The sequence below is a fragment of the Phyllostomus hastatus genome, unplaced genomic scaffold (assembly GCF_019186645.2).
Source record: "Phyllostomus hastatus isolate PE091 unplaced genomic scaffold, TTU_PhHast_1.1 phas_scaffold_345, whole genome shotgun sequence".
Taxonomy (NCBI): Eukaryota; Metazoa; Chordata; class Mammalia; order Chiroptera; family Phyllostomidae; genus Phyllostomus; species Phyllostomus hastatus.
The window spans coordinates 13,656,845-13,682,298 of record NW_025334024.1 but is presented as its reverse complement, the minus strand read 5'-3'; the positions used below and the strand labels follow the sequence as shown (position 1 = coordinate 13,682,298).

The 25,454-nt window shown below is 34.9% G+C and overlaps 1 protein-coding gene across 3 annotated transcripts in view; it reads left to right on the top strand.

The window, feature by feature from the left end:
* Positions 1 to 25,454, top strand: part of AP1G1 (adaptor related protein complex 1 subunit gamma 1) — a 74,276-nt gene that overhangs the window by 19,976 nt on the left and 28,846 nt on the right. For 2 of the 3 annotated variants that reach the window (XM_045818455.1, XM_045818454.1), the window contains 8 exons: positions 9,725 to 9,849; positions 14,817 to 14,958; positions 16,538 to 16,634; positions 17,821 to 17,897; positions 18,714 to 18,722; positions 21,039 to 21,134; positions 21,798 to 21,878; positions 22,125 to 22,223. In XM_045818455.1, coding sequence (XP_045674411.1) covers positions 9,725 to 9,849; positions 14,817 to 14,958; positions 16,538 to 16,634; positions 17,821 to 17,897; positions 18,714 to 18,722; positions 21,039 to 21,134; positions 21,798 to 21,878; positions 22,125 to 22,223 — 726 coding nt within the window. The remainder of the gene's footprint in view (positions 1 to 9,724; positions 9,850 to 14,816; positions 14,959 to 16,537; positions 16,635 to 17,820; positions 17,898 to 18,713; positions 18,723 to 21,038; positions 21,135 to 21,797; positions 21,879 to 22,124; positions 22,224 to 25,454) is intronic. The other variant, XM_045818456.1, reaches the window with a different exon arrangement.

Here is a 25,454-nt window from a genome sequence, read left to right as displayed (position 1 = left end):
ATTCTTTTTAGTTGATTTCAAGTAGACACGTTAGGTTAGATTTACAGAAATTGGATGTGCTATACTGTTAAGGTCAGTCAGGTCAGGGTAAAACTCTTAAGCCCTCCACTCAGAGATGACCGCTGTTAACAACATGGAAACAATGGGTTAATGCACATAAGGGAGTTCTCTGAAGACAAAGTCTTAAAATTGTAGGATAGGTTTAAGAGTTAGGTGTTATTTTGTAAAACAGCTCTCTATATATATTTCTAGGATTTGTTTCTGTGACATGCTCAAATAAAATATGCTATGTAGGTGGTATTTTTTTGGTATTTTAGAACTTGTTTGGTAAAATATTTAATTGTCAAGTGGAAAGAGTTAATAATACCCCAGGATACTTGTACTAAATTTTGGTACAAAAAATAAAAATCCAAGCAGGAATAGGAATCACAATTTTAATCTCTAATATTCTGTTTCCTCTATCTGAATAAAGCATGGTCCTCTGTGTATCAGTAATTTGCTACCCCGCCCAAAGGAATTTCCTTTATAAAGTACTAATGAAAAGGTTCCTATCTGGATTTTCTCACTTGTGTGTGTGAATCACAGTGCCATTTTCATTTAAATATGTGTAAAAGCAGCCACCGTTTAATTGCATTTTATTTGTTAGACGTGTTCTGTTCATTATGATAGCTACTAGTTGTGCAGCCATTGTTCTTTTGAAATGTAGCTAGTTCAACTGAGGCTAATATTAAAGAAAAATAGAATTTTTTAGGGGGGTACTTGATGCAGTTACTGGAGAACTTTAAAATATGCTTTAGACAACTTGGGTATGTGAATCTACTTTATCAATTGTAATTTTATGAAACCTAAATACAGTTCAAATATTTCTCATTTAGTATACGAACTGAGATGTGCTATAAGTGTAAAATGCATCCTGTATTTAGATAGAAACCTTAGTACAAAAGAAAGATGTAAAATATCTAATAATTTTTATGTTGATCATATGTTGAAATAGTATTTTAGATACATTGGATTAAATAAAATATATTATTAAAACTAATTTTACCTGTTTCTTTTTACTTTTTCCTGCAGAATTTAGCATGATGCTGTCTAGTAATAAGATATGAGCCAGTGTATAATTAAAAAGTTGCTAGTAGCCACATTTTAAAAAGTCTTGTTTGAAATTTAACAAAACCCATGAGGGAGGTAATATCTTTATATCACATATGAGGAAATTGAAATTCAGAGTTTACATGACTTGTTTAAATTCACACAGCTAGTAGATATTAGGGAGGGTATTAGAACTCAACTTTGTATAACTCTAAAACCTATTTAGTCTTTGGGTTTAGTTTAAGTCTAAAAATAGCTATTTGCATCAAGTTTATTAATGACTTATTTATTGAATTATTTTAGTCCTGCCTTGCTATACAAAGGCTTTGAGATGACATAGATTACCAGCATCTATTTAAAAGAGAAAAAGAGTAGTAGAGAGTAAGAGTTGGGAGAAGGAAGAATGCGGAGCACAAGGCTAGTGTAGTTGCTGTTGCCTGAGCTAAAACAAAAAAGAAAACCTGTTCAGTAATGTGGTTGTTATTACCAGAATTTAAGAGCACAACTGTAGGAACCAGACTGCCTGAATGTGAATTTGGACTTTGTTACTTTACTCTCTCTGTTACTAATTTAGCAAGGTCCTTAACCTTTCCTGTCTCAGTTTCCTCATCTATAAAATGGAAACAATCCTAAAAGGACTTTGTAGGGTTATTATGAAGATTAAATAAATGTTAAACATTTACATTTTGTACATAAAAAGTAAAATATTACTCATTTTACCATTTCCTCAAGGACAGCAGAATTTTTTGAAAAAGTACTGAATTCTAGCAGATTTTCTTATGTGTGTCCTTTGTCTAGGAATCTCTGAATAATACGAGACATGTTCTCAACATTTTTACAACAAAAGCAGTGATAGATTTTCTGAGGGATTTCTAACCTTTCATGTATGGCTTAAACAGAATCCAGAAGTGAAGGTTTGAGTATGTAAAGAAGTTGGAAGACTTCAGAAGTAGAAAACAGTGGCTCAGGGGTCATATTCTTTCACAGATGTATTTTGTTTGCCTTGCTCAGCACTTAACATTATTTTGGATTTACTGTCAACATTTAAAAATCAAAAAAGTTCTCATAGAAATCTGGATTTCCAGTTTCTCTCAGAAAATCAGAGGACTTGACAAAGCTGGATCCACATTATCACATGGCACTAGCAGGCTGGTGATCGCCACGATCGGCATATATTCTCTGTCTTCCCACGTCCAAACTGACCTTCCAGTTGTCTGTCTGCAGTAATCTTCCTTCTATCAATATAATACAGCATTCCACTGCCTTAGGTTCTCTCAAGTTTTACAGTGTTCTTTATAAGTTTTTACACATCTGTGGTGAAGTTTATTCATAGGTTCCTTGGAGCGCTTGTTGCTATTGCAAATAATGTCCTTAAACATTAACTGTGTTATAGATATATAGACATATAATTGATTTTTGTGTTGTTATCTACTTAACAGCACTACTGAACTTGGTTGTAAGCGTCCTTATAGACCCCATTGTTTCTGTATAGTCAATATTACTGCCTGCAGATAAGGGCAGTTCCCTTTCTTTTCCTACCTTAAACTTTGTCTTTATTCTTACGTTCTTACTGTGCTGCACATGTAGTACAACATTGAAAAGAAGCAGTGATAATAGGCATCCTTGTCTTGAGCATCCTTAAGCCCAGATTGTAGTCTCTAAATACCATTTTACCCTAAAAAGACTAGGGCCCTTTGGAAAGATGACTGATCCCAAATCTGGGGCAGGAAGTGTACAAAATAAGCTTGAACTATATTACTATGCCCGAAAGCAAGAAAGATTACAGAGGTTATGTTAAAAGTATTCAGTAGCCACCAGAAGAGGCTGCCATGCTCAAAAAAAATGAGAAAATTGAGCATTAATAAGAAAAATGATTATAATTGAAACCAAGTAAGTTCATCCCTGGCTGTTGTGGCTCAGTGGATTGAGTGCTGGCCTGCAAACCAAAGGGTCACCAGTTCGATTCCCAGTCTAGGGCACATGCCTGCATTGTGGGCCTGGTCCCCAGTGGGGGACCCATGAGAGGCAACCATACATTGATGTTTCTCTCCCTCTCTCCCTCCATTCCCCTCTCTAAAAATAAATAATTAAAATCTTAAAAAAAGAGAAACCAAGTTTCATTTATAAGTTTATAACAATGAGTTCAAAGTAATTAAAAAATTTAAAAATTCCATTGGTCATATTTGGAGGATGCTAGGGTACCATCTCATTATTTTGAAAACTGTATATAAAAGGAAAAGAAGAAACATTGATTCTACTTTTCTTTACCAGTAGTTCCTTCTGAAGGAATTATTGGTAAGTTTCTTCTGAAGAAACTATTTGTAAACCAATGGTGTATATTGAGAAATGGCTCCTTAGAGGACTAGTCCAGCCAATGAATGAAAAAGGGATGAAAGAATTTTGTTGCCATTTTGCAACCCCGGATGACAATTATCACTCCTGCTAATGTCACAAAAGAGAGACAGCCACCAGAAATAATATGTGCTTCTTGATGAAAGTACGTTTGCTAACTCAAAACAAAAACAGAAAAAGCTGAATCTAATCAAGCCTCCTTGTCTGTTATAAAAAGAGAGGAGAGTACTCGTTTAAGCATTGTGTCTAATAGGGATGCATTGGGAATAATCTATATATAGCCACAAAAAGAATAGGTAAGTTCTGATGTATTCATAAGTGGGATACTACATAGCAATGAGCGTGAGTGAATTAGAGCTTCTTATCTGGATATGAGTAATACTCAAAGATGTTGATACTTAAAAGAGAGCAAGAATATGACATGATACTTATATAAAGTTTAAAACAGTCAAAAACAGTTGTCTTTACATGTGTAGTAAGGACATGCAACATGGTAAATATGAACAGAAGTTTTGAGTTTTGGTTACTCCTGGCATGGAGAGAAGAGAAATGAGATGGAGGCAGAGTGCAGAGGACTTGAATTGAATTTGTAATATTAAAGATTTAAAAAAAATATTTCTTTATAATCCTCTTTATTTCTTTTTTAATTTTTTAAAAATTTTTAAAAGATTTTATTTATTTATTTTTAGAAAGGGAAGGGAGGGAGAAAGAGAGAGAGAGAGAAACATCAATGTGCGGTTGCTGGGGGCCATGGCCTGCAACCCAGGCATGTGCTGTGACTGGAAATTGAACCTGTGATGCTTTGGTTCGCAGCCCGCGCTCAATCCACTGAGCTACGCCAGCCAGGGCAAGAATTTTAAATTAAGTAAATAGGGTAAAAAGATTTGATAAAGCTTGTTGGTGGTTCAGTGAGTGTTATGTGGGTTTTTTTTTTTTTTTTGGTGTATGTCTAAAATATTTCATAGTAAATTTTCAGAGAAAAAATGAGGTTCAGTAGGAATGTTAGTGATTTTTTTTCTTTCCCCTTATGCCACAAGGCTCTGGTTGATGTAGAGTTTATGTTGCCAGGCTACATAGTAATAAAGCAATTAATTACAAGCTTGTTCTTCAAGAGTGTATGTATTAGTGTATGTGTGTCTTAATGTGTGTGTGTAAACTAGGAAGTTATGTCTGAATATTAAAATGAAATGTAACTTTTAAAAAGACCTAGCCAATCAGTTGCAGATCAATTAATGTTTTACAATATTTTAATTGCATCTTTTCGTCAGGATGATTGTTCACATCATAAAATCCACATGTTAAATTTAAAAGCAAATGTATATGTGTTTTGACTTTGTGGGAAATGGTTCAGAATGCTAACAAAACAGGTACAACTTTTTTCTAAAGGGTAACCAGATTAAATGTTGATAAAAGGTGTTGTTTGTACTTCAGAAAAAAATGGAACAAGGTCAGTAACCTGGTAAAGCTCTTTTTAAAAAGTGCTTTGAAATTCAAAGAAAATTGGAACATTGAGTCATCTAGAATAACTTTGCAAATGTTAAATTGTCAGGCTCTATCTACCTCAACTCTATACCAGATTTTCCTGGAGGTGATTTATATTTCAAAACTCTCCCTGGTGATTTTGATCCCTCAGGTTTGGGAACCACTTCTTAGGGCACTGTGTTTGTTCTGAAGGGCGCTGATGACTTGTCTCTTAGGCTTGCTGCTAATGGCTGCTTGGAGTGCTGCTGCTGAGGAGAATTCTGAGGCCACTTCAAGGATCAGCTGGAGAGAATTAGGCAGGGATTGGAGAACTCTTTTCCACAATGTGGCTTTGTTACCTTAGTGATGAGAAACCTGAAGCTCAGGTTGTTGAAATAATTTTGCTAGAACCAGGATTAGGGAGGCACAGCCCCTAACTCAGATTGGTTTCTTTTTATTCCATTATGTGTTATGTAAAGAGATAGGAACCTTCCTCTGATGTTTTCTTTCTATTTCAAACCTGAATTGGGTGCCCTTCCTAAGTCATTTTCACAGTGGCTTGTGCATAACTGTCATAGTATATACATCAAACTTTATAATACATATCCAGCTGTTGATGTTCTGTGCCCTTCGGTGTATCAGTGACAATGTCTAGCATGTTGGTTTGTGGACAACTGTTTACTAAATTAAATTAAAACCACAGCATTTCAAAACAGTTGGAAGTAAGTATTAAAAAGTCAGTGAATACCAGAGAATTATTACAATCAGCCCTTTGGTATGAAAGGTGGGGGGAGAAGGAGAAGGTTTCTGTGTAAAAGCAAGTGTATTGAGAATGCTGTTGATGGGAGAAACTGATAGTAGGTGAAGAATACAAAATAACCATCATCATGAAAAAGTACAGGCATCCTGGGGAATAGAGATAAGGAATGAACATACTTCTTAAGCTCCTAAAGTATCACAAACATAATAGAATAGCACAATAATTGTTCATTGTGAGTTTATCTAAAAAAGGCTGATCATTTACTGAGTTGTATTTTTATAAGATTCTGGTTTTAAATTTTCAAAGTTGTTTTCAAAAAATGATTCCAAGAGTCAAATGCTTTTTTTTTTTTTTTAATCTATGTTGTTCGAGTTTGGAAGGGTTACAAATGACTTCCCTAAATTGCTTTGTTTTTTTCTTTTAAATTATAATATATTAACTTTTCCATCTGGAAGTTAAATAGAAGTTTCCCTTATCCTGCAGGTTTTAATTTTTTTTCCTTCTAGTCTGATTTTATTTATCTCTTTGAAGTAGGTAATGCCAGTTCACTGATGCAAGATTTAAAAGACATTGTACAAATGATTACATGGTAAAAACTGGTTTCTACTCTCTTCTAATCACTTAGTTTCCCTTTTTTTAGGTAACTAGTGACATCCATTTCTTGGCTGTCTTTCCAGAGATGTTTTATACATCTTCAGGCAAAGGATATGTATATGTATATGTATATGTATATGTATATGTATATGTATATGTATATTCTCCCTCTCTCTCCCTTAAAATATATATTATTACCCTGGCCAGGGCACTTGGTTGGAGTGTTGCCCCATGCACCAAAGTTTTGTGGGTTTGGTCCCAGTTTGGAGCACGCATGGGAGGCAAAAAATCGATGTTTCTCTCTCACAACGATATTTCTCTCTCCCCCTCTCTCTCTTCCTCTCTAAAATCAAGGAACATATCCTTGGGTGAGGGTAAAAAAATGCATATTGTCACAAACTGTTTGCACTATTTTATTAATCTGTCTTGAAGATTATTAGCCTATATCAATATATTAAAAGTCTCATTCTTTCTTTTTTTTTTTTTTTCAGCTTTTTTGACATGCTGGAAATGGTAGTATACCAGCATAGTATTCCATTATATGTATAAATCATAATTTATTAAACTGATGCTTTGACCAGTGTGGCTTAGTTGATTGTGCATGGCCCTGCAAAGTGGAAGGGCCCAGTTCTATCCTGGGTCAGGGCACATGTCTGGATTACTGCATGGTTCCCAGTTGGGGTAATGTATGAGAGGCAGCCAGTTGATGTTTCTCTCCCTCTCTTTCTTCCTCCCTTCCCCTCTCTCTCAAAATAAATAAATAAAATCTTAAACCTAATGCCTTATTAATGGACATTTATTTCTAATCTTATTGTTTAAAATAACACTTCAGTTGAATAACCTCCATTATTTTGCACGTGCGAATGTAAATGTAGTTTAAGTTTCTAAAAGTGCAATTGTTGCGTCAAAAGGTATGTATATTTGTAATTTAGGTAGACCAAATCTTTCTTATTACAGTTTAGGCCAGTTTATACTCCTCTCACTAATGTCCTTGCACTGTTGTGACTTTTTAATCTTTGCTAATACAGTAGGTTAAAAGGAGTATCTCACTATGGTTTTGATTTTTATTTCTTTGTAATAACTTCAGTAAAGTTATTTTGTATATCATATAATTCAGTTTTTTCAAATGTATAATTCAGTGGTTTTGGGTTTTTTTTTTTTTTAGTAAATTTACCTAGGTTGGTAAAAAATCAATTTGTAGGAACCTTGTACATAGGATTTCATGACTAAAATAAGTTAGAAATTTTTTCCAAGTTTGCTATTTGTCTTTTGACGTTTGCTCACAGACTTTGGAGTAAAGGCAAAAATTTTGGGGGTGAATATAAAAGTGAGCTGTTTGCTAGGATCTTAAAGCATTTGCTAGATTTGTGGGTTAGCAGTTGTTTAAGGTGGGGTTTCAAATAGCTTTAAGTGAGGAGTAATAGTGCTGGATGAATAGATACAATTACTGTTCTTCTGCTCTGTAACTCATGCCAGGTGTTGAGTTGTGTTTTAGTAATTGCTGCCCAAAAATGGATAGCTCCCATTCACATTTACCTACACCCTATTGTATTGCCCTTCCAGCCTTCTTTGTCCACAGTTGAAAACTTTGATACCATTCTTAAAGATGAAACATGGTACATTCTCAGCACTATGCTGGCTACCTCCACATATGTGTAAAGTGTGATCAGAGTTAATCTTGAGGTTGTATTTCAGACACCATTTCCAGCTGTGTAATCTTATGTTTCCCCTCAATTTTGTCACCTTCAAAAAATGAATGCTTATTAAAGTGACTGTACCAATGGGAATATTAAAAAGAATTAATTTAGTTATTTGTCCTGTTCATTTTAGTTTTTCTTTTGCTATTTAGTTTTTAGGTAAGTTTTAAATAGGTATCACAAAAGCAACAAATTCTACTCACCAGTCACTGAATTGTAGTGTGACTATCTTAAAACTTGGCTCTAACAAAATACAAAGTAATGTTAATGCCTATGACTATGTCCTTCTAATTAGTTCATCTTAACGAAATATTCTTGGATAATTTATTTGTGTAATGCTTGGTTGTTTCACAGAAGCATGATTCAATAAGGAGGATAAAAACTTCAGTGATAACCTGATTCTAAGAACATTTCCTTTCACTTTTAAAATATTTATTTAGAGACTTACTAAATGGAAAGATTTAAAAATCTCCTACTTGAAAAAGTAAGATTTTTCTAATAACCTTTTAGGTTCTGATTTTTTTCATTCACTTCAGGAGTACTTTTTCTGCTGACATTGTAAAAATGACTTTTATCATCTTCATTTCAGAAAGTTTTTTAAAAGTTTAACTTAAATGTATAGAGGAATGTTTCTTATTCTCAGAAGACATTCTAGTTTTCGTTTTGGATCATGGTGGTTCCCCCTTGGAGGCTTCTTTGACTTGCTCACAATAGTTTCTTCTACCTTTAGGTGTTTCTAATCCAGGTACATTGAGAGAACAATTTTTAAATAGCTTGAAATGATTTTATTTGTAAACTCTTAACTTCCCTCAGGTTTACTTTTGAGCTGATAGGCAGATTCAGGTGGAAAGTAGTCTCACATGATTTTAGATTCCTTTGTGCATGGGCCTGCATTTGAGCCCTTTCCCTTGGGATGCGGTGGTTCTAAATGGGAGCCTACTTTCAAAAACTCTTCTTGGAGAGTAAGTTGTGTGCACCCTTTGAAAACCTCTACTCGAGAGGGTGTTTAACCTTTTCCACGTTAGTCAGGATGAAGTGATAAAGTACAGCATAGTGATTGTGACTCAGGAAAAGCTTAGTAGAGAGACAAACTGTTTAACTACAAAGACTCTCAAGCGCTGAAGATTTTTAACAATTATATAAAGAAAAAATCACATAAAACATTTTAGATTAACTCCACTACCTGTACTGTGTTTTCCTCTGGCTTTATTTTTTCTTCTGTATTTGATTCCTAAACCCTTACGTCTCCCATAGTACTTGGTTTAAGCTCCAAATGTAGCACTTTACACATTATATACATTGAAGTTAGTTACTGTCTTGTCTCTTCAGTTGTACACTCCTGATGTTCAGGTTAGGGTTTGACACTTGATATATTTTCAGCTACTGAGTTTTTTGATGCTCACAATAGGAATCAGACCTTAAATACACAACATGAGTTAAGTGCTCATGTAATGTAACCTAGGGATTACATTAGGAATTGGGTTAATATCTTATAATACTTTTCTGTGTTGTATAATTAGTAGAACGAAGGTAGACTTTGCAGCTTATTTGGTTAGCAAATATAATAGGACCTTGACAAGGTGATCTATTTTAGAACTTGATTACTATTATCAAGATACCCAAAGATCTTAAATCTTGGCTTTCTATTTTGGTGTTCTGATGATACATTTTGTATCTATTTACTTCAACCATTCATTGACTCTGAGTTAGAAACATTGCTTTCCTGATTATGGCAGCAATTTCTAAATTTCTTTCTTTTTTACTTTTGCAGTTGGAGTGCCTCAAGCTTATTGCCTCTCAAAAATTCACAGACAAACGCATTGGCTATTTAGGGGCAATGCTGTTGTTAGACGAAAGACAAGATGTCCATCTTCTCATGACCAACTGTATAAAGAAGTAAGTCTTGGCAATGATGAACTCCTTTAGCTTTACCTTGTCTGGGAAGCACTTTATCTGCCCTTCCCTTCTAAATGATACTGTTGCTGGGTAGAATAATCTTGGATGTATGTCCTTGCCTTTTATATCTTTGAATACTTCTTTCCAGTCCCTTGTCTGCAAGGTTTCTTTTGAGAAATCAGCTGATAGTCTTAAGGGAACTCCTTTGTAGATAACTATCTCCTTTTCCCTTGCTGCTTTTAAGGTTCTCTCTCTATCTTTCATCTTGGGTAATGTAATTATGATGTGCCTTGGTGTGTGCTTCCTTGGGTCCAGCTTTTTTGGGACTCTCTGGACTTCCTGGAAGTCTTAGTTCCTTTGCCGGATTGAGGAAGTTCTCCTCCATTATGTTTTGAAATAAGTTTTCAAGCCACTATTATATGGAATTTTAAAGGGATTTACCTAAGAAAAAGAAGATAAAAAATACGAACAGTAAAATGTCAGCAAACTGACAACTATCAACAACCAAACCTAAAAGCAAAACAAAAACAAACTAAGCAAACAACTAGAACAGGAACAGAATTACAGAACTGGAGATCACATGCAGGGTTATCAGCAGGGAGGGGATGGGGGAGAATGGGAGAAAAGGTACAGGGAATAAGAAGCATAAATGGTAGGTACAAAATAGGGGAAGGTTACAAAATAGACAGGGGGAGGTTAAGAATAGTATGGGAACCCCAGCTGGTGTAGTTCAGTGGCTTGAGCTTGGGCCTGTGAGCCAAAGTGTCGCTGGTTTGATTCCCAATTGGGGCACATGCCTGGGTTGTGGGCCAGGTCCCTCGTGGGGGACGTGCAAGAGGTAACCACACATTGATGTTTCTCTCCCTTTCTTTCTCCATCCTTTCCCCTCTCTCTAAAAATAAATAAATAAAATCTTATTTAAAAAAAAAAAGAATAGTATGGGAAATGGAGAAGCCAAAGCACTTATATTTATGACCCATGGACATGAATTAAAGTGGGGGAATGATATTGGGAGTCAGCGTACAGGGCAGAGGGGAATAAAGGGGAGAAAAAATGGAACAACCGTAACAGCATAATCAAGGAAATATATTTTTTAAAAAGTCTGTCTTAATCTTTCTTCTAAGAACTGTGTGATTTTAGGTCTTATAATATGACATCAGTAAAGCTCGACATTTATTTACTGATTTTATACTTACTGGCTAGAATGTGTTTGAATTGCTTTTGGTTCTATAGCTTATATGTAAAGACACTTAGCAAAGGATTAAATCTTTTGCAAGGGATAATATAATCAAGTGAAAGTATTGTACATCTTCAGGCATAAGAACAGAATTTAGTAATGAAATAACATTTGGGCCTTCATAGAATAGAAAAGGCACTGGTAAACCTGAGCTTTCCTGTCTTATAAATTTCCAGGACTTTGGATACTGTAAATAATGAAATATTTCATTCATTGAAGAATTACCAGTGTATATTCTGAGTAAATGCCATTTAAAGACAAGAAGATATCTTGGTCTAATCCAAGAGATCCATTGCATAGAATTTTACTTAGCTCTGTGAATATTTGTGTATAAGCCCCCCTCCCCCCATGGATGCCATACTGATGTATTAGTCCAGTCATGTTTGTTTGTTTAATTTACAAACTGGGGATGCTTGCCATTGTGGAGAAATGAGGGGATCCAAGCAGAGAATTTAGCAGTTCTTCCCAGCATCCCTCTTCTAACAACTTTGTTAGAAAGGCGTGGTAGTTCTGATTACCTTTGGTCAGAGGTACTTTTTGGTTTGTTTTAATTTGGTTTTGGTTTGTAGGTTTAATCTCCTTTTTTAGTTTTCTGTTTCATTTGCAGTATTTATGTATTTGACAGAATAATAGAAGCCAAGGGGATGTAGGTGATCAAATTTGTAGATATTGAGCTCTTACACTTTTATGGGATGAATAACATTTACTTTAAAATTTCCCAATGGACAATGGAAAATTCCAAAATAAATATTATGATTTGGTTGTGAATATTGGGTGTATCATGTAAATACATAGAGTTTGTGAGCTTAATTTTGGGAAAATCTTGTTTTTTTGGCCTTGAAATAAATACTAACAATGAAAATAGTAAGTTGATTCATTTATTCAACCAGTATTTATTGTACACCTGTTACATGCCAGAAGCTGTTACAAGCTATAGGAATGGAGAATGAAAAAAAATGGGACAAGTTCTCGGTGTCATGGAATTTCCATTCTAGATGTTCAGCATGACTCTTTTATACATTTATTCTGGACAGGTCTCTGAGAGTTTTTTTAATTTTTGTTCTTTCATGCTCTGTTGCCCTTACTACTCAAGCCTTCAGTCACATGCTGTTAATTTGGCAGTTTTGCCTAGCAGCAAGTTCATATTAGAGAGTTAATACCAAACTCAAGTATAGGTTTGTAGCTTGATAAAAAAATTGAAGAATGAGGACCATAGGCAAAGAAGAAATCTTTCTGTTTAATTTCAGTGAGACCCAGCCAAGCCCCAAGTGAATTTAGGAGAGAACTACTAGTAGTTGGAAATTGATCTGGTACTTTCAGTCAAAGCTCTTTTAAAGAACTCAGGATCATTCGTTGTTGTTTTTTTAATCTGTTAATGAATGTTTTTTTATTTGCTTTTTATTTTTGTGTGTATTTTTTCTTTTTCTTTTTTTCTTGTTTGTATTATAGGACACCATGTAATATGTCCTATAGAAGACTATAGGACAATGTAGAACACTGCTAGTTGTCTAGCAGTTTTTGTTTATTAATGAATGTTTACCTCATTGCTCATTGGCTTAGAAAAACTCTCTAAGACCTTAAATATTTAAAAATTGGATATAATTTTTAAGAGTTTATACAAATTAATTGTTGAAAAATGAATGAAAAGTCACTTAAATATTCTTAGGAACTGGGAGCCTAAATGGTAAATCCATGGTTGGTACTTAAGCTTCGTTTTACCAGTAATTTTAACTTAAACAATCAAATTGGTGGAAAATAACAACCTAATTTTACCTTCTTTTTCTTTCTTTGCTCTTCAGGGAAGACTAAACACATTTATTAGTTCATTTAAAATTACTAGTTACGAACTCTTTACATGTTAAAATTTAAATGAAAAACAGCCCATTTTCCACAACAGAAACAATTCAGTGAGAAGAATGACATTATTTTACATTTAAAAAAAAAATCTCTGTAATTCCCTGGAGATTAAGCCTTTTATAGATGAGGTAGTTAGAAAAAGGAACACGATTTTCATAGCCTTTTAAATAACCATGGATAGTCTTCCTTTATGCTGTACCAAAACTCTACAAGTGCTAGTTTCTCAAGGGTTAGTTACAGTGTGGAATCCAAAACCACATCAGTAAGTTTGGTCCTTTTTGTCATGCCTGGGGCACTTGGCAAAATGTTTGTGCACTGAGTAAAGTATTGGTATATTGTGAAGTTCATGGTGGCGATACAGGTTTTCCAAAGTTCTAATTTTTACTTCAACCTTGGATTTTATCATAGGCAACAAATATCATCAGTTGTTGCTATTAAGTGATAGGCTTTATTAGCTGTTTTTCTAGAAAATGTCTGCCAAATACCCAAATCTTAATAAATAATTATAGTTGTCTGTCAGTTATTTTCAAACAAAAATGATACCCACTTTAAAAGCAGTTAGTTAGTACATAGTGTTTCTCGCAAAGGAAATAAGGGCACACGTGCCTTTATCTGAGACTGCCACATCAGTTTGTGGCAGGAGTCCTTTATGCATACTTCCCACTTCATCACACAGGGTATTAAAACATGTGCACTCAGGAGTCAGGATTTAATAAACTTAACTATTTTTACTGCCTTGTCATGAGCAGTCTTAAGTGAAATTTAACTGACTTCTTTCCTTCTCCCTTTTTTCCTTCCACTGTGAGTGTGTGCCAGTGTATACAGTGATTACCAGTACAGTTTGGTGCCACCTGCTCTGATGGGTTCTAATGTACCAGTAATTTTTTCCACCACTGCTTTGGCACCATTGTGCAAATGCCAGTACAGTTGACAAATAATGAGTTAATATTGTGAAAATAGTTTTCATCTTATGGCCCCCTAAAACGGTCTTGGGGAGTCCCAGAGATCTGTTAACCGCACTTTGAGAACCACTGGCCTAAAGGATACTAAAATGCTATTAAAGCTAGTGAAGGTAGCATGAGTCATACAGTAATTCCGTTTCTGAATAGTTAAGAGTTGGTTAGAATGCATAGATGAGTTTGCTGGCTCAGACTTTTAACATTTCAGCTGTTCTGAAAGTGAAACCTGTCTGGTTTGAAAATACTTTTGTGAGGTAATCAGTGCCTAATAGAAATAGATTTTGTGTATCTATATCACCATATTACTCTAAATACCTAGCTTAGTTTATTAAAGGTGGTTTAATTAGCTAACTTTTTTAGTTAGTATTTTTTCTTCTTTTGAATAAATAAAAGTGTAAAAAATAATGTCACATCAAGGTTTATACTATATCATAAGGTCAGAGGGTTTCAGTGTCTTTGTAATGATTAAGTCATCTTAAAGGCTTTAGAGTAGAGATTTTGTTTTGGTTTTGGCTAATGTATACCTTTCTTGTAGTTAGTAAAAATCTTTTAAAGATACAGTTGTGCTTCATATTTCTATCATAGTTTTACTTTCAATTTTTGCTGAGTTTGCTGGGCTTTCTAAAATGGGTTGCCTTTAACATCCAACAGATAATGTCCAATTTCTCTTGCTTTGATATTTGGAAACATTGAGTTGTAAACTTGCAGGAGGGGCTATCAGTCAATTTGCATTTCGGTAATTTGTAATAAAGTGTAAAAATAAACATTTTTAAGCAATATATAATCCTATTAATTATTTTTCTTACTGGAGAAATCATGAATTATTCAGAGCTACCTTGTTAGATTGTGAAGCATCTTCATGAGGAGTGCCATGCACAGCGTGTTCATTTCTGCCGTTTTCTTCTCTTTTGCAGTGACCTTAATCACAGCACGCAGTATGTGCAGGGGTTAGCACTTTGTACCCTTGGCTGTATGGGCTCCTCAGAGATGTGCAGAGATCTTGCAGGAGAGGTAGAGAAACTCCTGAAAACCTCCAACTCTTACTTGAGAAAAAAGGTAACAATTAATGAAACCAAATGTCTGTGTTTGGATTAGGGAGCATTATTGCAATGAGAAGGCAAATTAGTCACTTTTATACACTCTGATAGTAATATATAACATAACCTTCCTCTGTTTAGTAGATATATTTTAAATGATTATATGTGAATCAGGTATTTATAAGTCAAAATATTTTTAGACTAATTTTGGAGGTGATTTTTTTGTTACTAATTAACCCTTCAATTGATAAGTGATTGACTATTTTAATTCTTTTAATTACTTTTTCAGGGAAGTGATTTATAAACATATTGCTGGATATTTTAGATGGCATATTTAAGTACTTCCTAAATTACCTGATTCTAAACAATATTAAAGTGATAATGACAGATATTACAAATTTGTTTTCATCCCAATAATTAGTGCCCACATCTTATATTAGTGCCTTTGAATCTCTGGAAGCGCAGTTGCATTGCGACCTAGATAATTATTAGAGAATGTTAAAGAACACACTTCCTAAAACTGGTGTGTCTAAATGGAACAGTAACGGAAGACAGTGTCCTTCTTTTCTTACCTTCTTTTGTTTGTTGATGTAAACATTTTATTGTTACTTCATTGGGCTTGAATCCTAAAACCTTCCTGTAAACAAAGGTTATAAAATGTGGAACTCCAAGAAGTGAACACATACTAGTGTATGGTTGGTTTTTTCTATGCTTCTCTATATGAATGGTGCAAGGCAGAGGATTGAAAGGGCCACATTGCTTTCCAGGATCATACAGTATTAATGGTGGCTGCAAACCAAAGCCAGTTCTTTCTTGTAAAGTATGTGTGGGCTGCTCTTCTTCCTAAAGTGCATTGTTTTCTTAAGTAGAATATTCCTGAAAATAGGAAAAAAATCTTTTTTCTCCTAGTATGGAGGGGATCTTTCTTCTCCTAATATGAGAAGAATTATTTTAAACCTTTACTTGTTAATGTATTTAAAATTTTATAGTATTTAACTCCAGCAAATATGGTTACTTTGGGAGGGTAACCAAAATCAGTCTTTGAAAGTACCTTTCCAGTGAGCAAGCTAAAACATCTTTTCTTCAGTAGAGACTAGCTAAGTATTTTTCAAATGATTTTCTTGATGTCAGCAGACAGTGAATTGGGGAAAGTATAGGTATTGTTAAAAGTACTGGCAGATTTAAAACATCCACAGTATATACCTTTCAATTGCATGATGTTTTTATAAAACCCTAGTTTGGTCATCTTACTCATGGGAATGACTATCCCAGACAAAAGTCTTTATTTTTTACTTTGCAATTCCATATAAGTTATGTTTAACTTATTTGATAAATTCATGTTAACCACTGTCTAGTCTAGAAAGTTTTTATCTACTTATTTAGCAATATATGAACAAAGGGACAGGTGAGCTAGAAGTTCTCATGGATAAAATGGTATAATTAGAAAGCCCTAACCTGTTAATAATAATAAATATGGTATCTTTTTTCTTTTTTATTTTTCTTGTAGGTGAACTATTTGATAAAAGTTTTGTTTTTTTGTTGCATATAAGATGGGTTGCCCTGGCTTAATTGAAATAAATCTTTTGTCTTTTTTATAGGCAGCACTATGTGCTGTTCATGTCATCAGGAAGGTTCCTGAACTTATGGAGATGTTTTTACCAGCAACAAAAAACTTACTGAATGAAAAGAACCATGGTAATGTGATTGAGATGCACTTGGTAAAGTACTGAGAGAGGAGGGGGAAGAGAAGAGGCTTCAGGCAGTGTTGGCCTTCCGTCTTAGCGCTGTGGAGTTGCCTGCCCCCCACTGTGCTGGACGCTGTTCCAGGAGGGCTGAGTAGTTGAACTTCTCTTCCACTCTCATATCCTGGTTTTATAATTAGAGATTGATTCCTTCATAGTAGATTTGTTTTTCATTTCTGGTCCTCTTTTACTATGCTAAAAGTACTATATTAAGTTACTGATATTCACTGTAATATACAAATGATCCTAGCCTCGATTTTCATGTGTAAAACCTTTTGATTTCCTGGTTACTTTATAATAGGAAAAAAATTATTTCTTCCTTGCCTCGTGGTAGGAGTGTAAGATTTGTGGAAATCCTTTTAGGTTACTTGTAACAGGAATTTGTAAGGGGTACTCATATGTTTATATGAAAGTTGAGAGGAAGTAAATAGAATGTGACTGTTCTTTCCCAAACATTTTATTCTTATTTTGAAGTCAGTGAAACAAGTTCTGGGTAAAGAAAATTCACGTGTCCTAAATGCTAAGGGAAAAAAATGGTAAGGTGTATTTGATTTCATTAATTCAATCTTATAACTAGAAGGCTCCAAAAATACTTGTTGAACAAATGAATGTTTAGGGCAGTTATTTAGTGAAAACTATTGAGATTCTTTTTCAGTCGCTTGAACAAGCAAATTCACTTTGTCCTCCACTATTACTGTACTTTGAGGTTTTGATACATTTTATCTGGAAATTTAACTTCTAATTAACACTTTTTGCTCCTTGAATTGCCTATCAGAACTCAGCTGAGAGCTCTTTAAATGAGGAGCAGATGATACCTCGCTTACATGGACAGTGAGCATATCTTTAGGAGTATTCTCAGATGGAGAGACACATGTATTGGTTGTCATTTTTTAGCAGTTTTTTTGGTGATATAATTGTTTAAAATATTCTAATTTGATGGGTTTAGTTAATATTAAATCACTAAGCATCTATTAAATACCTCCTTTGTATTCACCTCATTGCTTAGATTCTTTGGGAGATTAAAAAACAAAAGTAGCAAGTATTATTTTGAAAGTGACCTTTGGAATTCAAAAGTCCTGTTCTATGAAGTTGACTAATAAAAACCTCATTTTAAGTTTTTATTTGCTTTTATCTTTCAGGTGTCCTTCACACATCTGTAGTCCTCCTCACAGAAATGTGTGAGCGAAGCCCAGACATGCTTGCACATTTCAGAAAGGTAGGTGCTATTCTGTATGCCTAAGCCTTTCTTGATTGGAAATGATTTTCCTAAAAGTACATGATTTTCTCACTTGTAAGTTTTCTTTTGAAAGGAAGCCATGGAGCTGAATAGAGGACTTAACTAGCCCTGCTGTGTTGTAGGGCTGGAAGCCAGATTTAGGCATATAAGAACTGGCAGTAGTATAGTGTTTTCCCTTTCATAATAGAAGTCTTCTCTCTCTGGCAGACACACCAATTTCTCATGTGCTTTATCTGCCATTTCACATTGAAGTCAGGAAATGTAGCCTGAGGTCAAATTACAGACAGGAATGTGTTTGTGTGTATGTGTTTTATTTTTTTGAAGGCAAGCAATTTCATTTTTTTAAAGGTAAAACTGTAGACTAAAATTTTATATTGTTTACCTAATACAGAGTCCCCTACTGTTCATTTTAGGTTGTTGACTCCGGTGATGGATGTCTCCAGCTTTGATAATTCTCTCCTTCCCTCCCGTTTTTACAACACTCTAAAGTGAAAATTTTTGTTTTCTCCACTTACTTTTAGAAGGCGGTCGGGAGGAGGATTCAGAAAGTGTGTTCTTTGGGTTACATGCATTTAATTTTTTTTAGTAGAGCACTGATCACTCCATGAGTGATGCTCACTTGTACTTGAGATGCAATAAGGTTCTAATAGCAGTTCTTTTTTTGGCTTTTTTCCCCCTTAGATGTTCATGTCTTGATTAAATTATTGTAAAATAGTATGAGACCCGTATCTGTCCCTAATGCTTGCTTTGTATGTTTTGTTCCTGTTGTCTGTTTGGAATCCTGCTGTATGTTAGAATGAAAAGGTAAGAATTAACCCTCTTTTAGATGGTGCATGCTGGCATTAGGTCCTTAGTAGCTTTTGTGTATTCATCCACGAATGTGGCTTTTAAAAATATACTAATGCTGAAGCTGTGCTTAATACCGTGAGTTACTTGTTTTAGCATTTTTGGCTAACTCCCTAGTCCAGTTTGTGTCTTGTCGATTAAACCCTTGACTCCAAAGTCAGCCTTGGATTTCAGTTGCAGCCTTTCCTGAATTGTAAGCCTCCTTCTCTGCCTTTCTTTATCTTCACCTGAGAAACTTTGAACAGTTTCCCAGGGGTTTTGGTGATGGCAGTTCCAGATCAGTTTGGAGCCGTCATGCAAATGCTGCTTCTTTTTGAAGTAGGTATCTTAGAGCCATATGTGAGTAACCTCATTCTTTAAAAAGCTCCATGTGTACTTCTGAGCTTTAAGTTCAGACTTGGAGCTTTTATTTTCCCTTCACCTGCACTTACCTTGCCTAGATGTTCTGGAATATTAAAAGGATTTTGAGGTGGAGCTGGTAGGCATCAACTGATTTTCATGGCTGCATCCTTTCCCTTTGTTATCTTTTTTTTGTTTTGTCTTGTCATGGATTTTAGCAACTTGCATTTTTGTCTGAATAATAAAGCTGAGTTCCAAAAATTGGTATGCTGAACATTCAGACATTAGTGCTTCTGTCCCAGGGTGATCTTATGTGGTGTGCAGGCCTTTTGTCAGTGAATGAGACAAGGAAAGAGGATTTCTCCAAGATATAAACCAGATTAAAAAGTAATTAAGGTTACCCGTAGTACAAAAAAGTAGGGCATTGGAAAGTATGCAAGGTGAGACTCTTTTTGTACAGAGTTTGTTAACTAGATGATCCTGGTTTTGTTATGTTAATTTTAAAACAGTATATACAATTATATTATTTTTACCTCTAATATAAATCTGTCCACAGTTGACAGATTTAATGTAACTTCTCTTCTTAGCTTAGGTTTGTTTTATTCTTAGAGTTATCCAAAGTAGATTTTTGTTTGGGTGACTTACGAATCACTTAATTCTGAAGTGATATGGCCAAACTTATTTAAATTTACACAGATTATGTTCTCTGTATTTAAAAGTGGTCAGCTTTGTGAAAATGTTCGGGGCATATGCTTGGGCATAGCTTGGCTTTCGTTTTGATTTTGACCTCCCTTTAGAGTTGGGGAGTAGGGAGAGGACAGAGTCCAAATACAATGAGAAAAAGGAATTGAGTTGCAGCAAAGTTGGGGCTGTTCTGATTGCCTCAGAAAGAGCTGAGTCAGTTCACTGTGGACACTTCTTAATTTTAGGTGCTTAGCGTTGTTTCTATAGCTAAAATGAGATTTTAGTTGGGAAACTGGAAAAGTTCCCATTGTGGCAAACATTTTGGATTAGGGTTTTAGTATTAAGTGATCAACAGAATGAAATGAATAATAACATTTAAAGCATCTTTAAGTTCAGCTTGGCAGTAAAATTGCCTGTATTATATGTTATGACTAAGTGAACAAAGGAAAAACAATAAAGGAATTCTGACCATAAGGAATGGAGAGCTTCATTAGTAAGATAACAGGTGACACAGATCAGCCTGTAGAATTAAGTGCTGAAATGAAATTTTACTGAAGATTGTGTCATGTGAGTTAAGAAGAGGGAAAGGAAGTTATTCATGGCCTTGATACCTTTGTAAGGTGAAAGATATAATTTTTCATGTGTCTTTTCCACTTGGTCAATATTGGAGGCTTTTGTATAAACTGCTGTTTGTTGGAAAAGGGCATAACTAGCCCTATCTCAAGAGGACAAAAATTTTTTTTCTCTATATGAGATAGTATTTTAATAAGATCACCAGTATTTTGAGTATGATACTATTTTATATTCAAATGTTTGTATATGTGCTGTCAGAGTGAGCGCTATATTCAAATGTTTGAACAGATAAAAACTGAACATGTTTGTGCCACCTAAGTGTGTCAAATTCTATAGAAGTAGAAATGCAGTACGCTTCACAGGCATTTGTTTTACTTGGTTCCCATGAGCTTTCTGACCTATTATTGTAGTTTCTTTGCATATATAACTCGGGAGTACAAAAAGTCTAGGTTGTTTTTAATTCAGATAAAATACATATTCCTTCTTGAGTTCTTGGGTAAAAATACTCCTAAGTTATATTTATTGGACATCAACAATATACAAGCATATTGATTGTATCGTTAGAATTTGCTTGGACTCTCAGACCATTATACCCTTTTTCTAAGCCAGATTACCTGCCTCTTTGTGAGAAAATCTTTGGTGTTTACTGTCTTTTTGATGCATTTTTCTTCCCTGCAGCTTGTGCCCCAATTAGTTCGTATACTAAAGAACCTCATCATGTCCGGATATTCACCAGAACATGATGTTTCTGGTATCAGTGACCCCTTTTTGCAGGTGAGATTGAAAGAAAGCTTTGGATATGTGATGTATGAATTTAATTCCTTTTAATAGGTCATTTTCTTCCTTTTAAGTTTTTGTTAGGTAGAAATTTGGTAGTAAACTGATTAAACCAATTGCATTAATAAATGAATAGTGACACTCTGCATGTTTTTATTAGATTAACAGAATGGAATTATAGTTGTAATAGTCAAAATATGTACTATATAGAGACATCAGTATACAGTTAGACCTCGTTTTATTGTGCTTTGCTTTATTGCACTTCGCAGATGTTGCATTTTTTTTACAAATTGAAGGTAAGACCGTCCACCAGCAAAAAGGTTACAACTCGTTTTATTGTGATACTCACTTTATTGTGGTGGTCTGGGACTGAACCTTCAGTGTCTCTGAGGTATGCCTGTATTAAAGCTCTGCAGGTGGTGGTCTCTTTTAGCTGTGGAGTGGCAAAGTGTGGGTTCTCTAATAACTTCATTAAGACACAGAAACACATATGACTTCTCTAAAGACCATGTTTAAAATTCTTCTGTTTGAATTTTGATCATTTCTACTGGGATCTAAGACTATATTTAAGATACTCGAATTTCTTACCAAGCAAAGTTCCTTTGTGCCAGACCTATGCCAGACCTAATTTGTTGACATTTCTCATATTTTGCACATTAGGTACGAATTTTACGATTATTAAGAATTTTAGGACGAAATGATGATGACTCAAGTGAAGCTATGAATGATATATTAGCACAGGTAAGACTAAATTTGCGTTATATTTAATATCCATGTTAGTGTAGCAAGGAGTAGAATGATTGTGGTTATATGGTACAATTTGTATTTTGTGTTTCCTCGTTGGTGACTATAATCAATCACAAAATGTCTCTTGTTACTCCAGGATATTTTGTTTTGTTTTTTTCTTTTTTTTTTCCCCCTTCAACTTCAGGATATTTTTTAGAAGCATTGTTTTATCATTGTGTACCACCTTCTGTGTCTTTTCAGGTTGCCACTAATACGGAGACTAGTAAAAATGTAGGAAATGCTATTCTTTATGAAACAGTTCTGACTATCATGGATATTAAGTCAGAGAGTGGACTGAGAGTAAGTCTTTTTAAATCTTTTCTGTTCCCTAAACATTTCAGTTAGAATAATTGACCTAGACTTTAGCACTTTAGAAATGAATTCCATTTGAAAACTTTAGAAAGAATGTCTTAAATAATAGTTTTTATTTAAGAAAAACACATGCAAGTAAAACAACTCAAAATAAGACAGAAGGTACAAAGGAAGAAAAAGCCTGCCTATGCCTTTCATGCATAGACTTATCAATTCTTCTGGTGGAAATGCTGTTGCCATTTTCTGGTGTGTTTTTTCAGAGATGTTTTATCCATATTTAAATGTTTGGAGATGGGTGTTTTTTCTCTTCCCCACTTTTTAAACCTTCTTACTTGAAATAATTTTATACTTCTAGAAAGTTGCTAAAACAGTTAATTATCAAAACTAAGAAAGTAATTTTAGTACTGCGTCATTAACTGAACTATAGACTTTATTTAGATCTCACCAGTTTTTCTATTGTCCTTTTCCTAGGAAAAGGAAATTCTCCCACCAGTTCATGATTTCACCTTGCATTTCATTGTCACATCTCCTTCATCTCCTTTACTCTGTGACAGTTCCTCTGTCATTCCTTGTCTGTCATGACTTCGACACTTTCTTTAAATTTTTTTTTTAATTTATTTTTTAAAAGCGGGGGAGGGAGAGAGCAAGAGAGGGGGAGAAACATCACTGTGTGAGAGATGCATTAATCGGTTGCCTCTTGCACGCCCCCAAATGGCTATCTGGCCCTGCAACCCAGACATGTGCCCTGACTGGGAATCAAACCTGTAGCTAGTACTCAGTCCACTGAGTGACACCAGCCAGGGCTAAATTTCTTTTTTAATTGATGGGGGTGGGGGAAGGAAGGGGGGGGAGAAGGAGAGAGAGAGAGAGAAACATCAATTTGTTGTTTCACTTGTTTATGCATTCTTTGGTTGATTCTTGTATGTGCTCTGATCAGGGATCACACCTGCAACCTCGGCATATTGGGACGATGCTCTAACCAACTGAGCTACCTGGCCAGGGCCATGATTTTGACACTTTTGAAGAGTACTTATCAGTTACTTTTAGAATGTCCCCCAATTTGGCTCTGATATTTTACCATAATTAGATTGAGGTTGTGCTTTTTTTAGTAAGACCATTATAGAACTGATGTGCCTTTCTCAGCTTCATATCAGGGGGTATATGCTATATCCATGTGTCTCACTACTGGTGATGTTTTAACCTTGATCATTTGGTTAAGGTGGTTTCTGTTGTGTCTCTCCCCTATAAAGTTATCTTTCCCTTTGTAATTAAAAATATTTGGGGGGAGCCCTGACTGGTGTGGCTCAGTGCATTGAGAGTCCTGCAAACCAAAAGGTTACCAGTTTGATTTCTGATCAGGGCACGTGCCTAGGTTGTGGGCCAGGTCCCCAGTTGGGGGGCATGCAAGAGGCAAAGGATCAGTGTTTTGCACATTTGTTTCTTTCCCTCTTTCTCCCTCTCTTCCCCTCTATCTAAGAGAGAAAAAATAAGGGAGATACTTTAAGACTATGCAGATATCTTGTTCTCCTCAGACTTTTACCCATCAATTTTAGTGTCCATCAGAAGATCTTGTCTGCAACGTTGTTAATGTTCTTTTCTATTTTTTTATACTTTTGTATTTCCCCTCATTTCACATTCGTTAAATAATTGCAATTCTTTTGTAAAGAAGAATTCTCCCTTATGAATTTATTCGTTCTTTCAATTATTTAATAATATAAGAATAGCTATCCCATAGTTTTATAAGAAACAAATTTAGTAACTACAATACCCTATTTTGTGTATACTTCTTTTTGTCTTTAAGATTATAGTATCTAGCCCTGGCCAGTGTGGCTCAGTTGGTTGGAGCCCCGTCCTATAGGTAAAAGGTTGGGATTTGATTCTCAGTCAGGGCAAATATTGGGTTGGCCAAAAACTCCATTTAGTTTTTTCTGTAAAATAAAAGACAGACACCTTTTTCATTTTCACCAATCAATAACTTTATTGATTTGGATATTTTGAGTATGTTGGCTGTTTCCTTTGTGGTATAACATTGATTGTTCTCAATTAATGTCTCAATTTGATCACTATAAACTTCAATTGGTCTACCCAACAGTGGATCATTGTCCCGTGAGAAATCTCCAGGACAAAACTTCTCAGACCAATTTTGAGCTGTTCAATCAGTCACAGCACCTTTTCCATACACTGCACAAGTCTTTTTTTGTGCTTCAGTTACATTTTTACCTTTCTTGAAACAATAAAGCATAATGTGCCAAAAATACATATTTTCTCTCATCTTCAATATTAAAATGGTTATACAAAAATTCACCAAATTTGATGTTTTTTTATGCATGCTGATATGACAGCTGTTACAATACAACTAAACAAAATTGTTTTGAATGAAGTTAAAGACAGCTAAGTGCTACTAGAGCCATCTTACAGAAAAAAACAAATGAACTTTTTGGCCAACCCAATACTTGGGTTTGCAGGTTGGATTTCTAGTCCTGGCGAGTACAGGGGGGAACCAATGGATTTTTCTCTCTCACAGGGATGTTTCTCTCTCCCTTCCTTTTTTTCTAAAAATAAAAAAGCAATAATGAAAAAAGATTACAATATCCAAGTAACTTAACCAAATTAGATTAGTTCTTTTCTTCTGCCCACCTTTCAAACGAAATAGTAACGTGTATCATCCTGCACCTTACTTTTTTCAATTAACATTATGTTGGAGCTAGTCCATACTCATGTATAGAGACCATTCTAATTTTTTGAAAAGAAATTTTGGTAGAATATACATAGCATAAAATTTACCATTTTAACCACCTTTAAGTCCTTAGATCAGTGGCATTAAGTACATTCACATTGTTGTGCAACCAACACCATCGTTTATCTTCAGAACCTTTTGTCTTTCCAGCCTATAAAATACCAGCTACCACACAGGTGGCAAACACAAGGCCTGTGAGCTGAATTTGGCCTTAGTCTACCTTGTTTTATCCGGCCTGGCACCTTGTTTCTGCCTGGTGGCAGCACCGAGCTCCTTGCCCCTAGTTAAGGAGTAGTTATAATTATACAGTCCTAAAATTAGATTCGGCCCTTTGAAGGCAACCACAAGGCTGATGTGGCCCCCAATGAAAGTGAGTTTGACACCCCTCAGCTACCACTTTGAAATAGTTTGCACCCAACAGAGGCTAGGAAGTGATCCTTAAACAATATAAATATTTAATTTTCCTAGATTTTTAACCTATG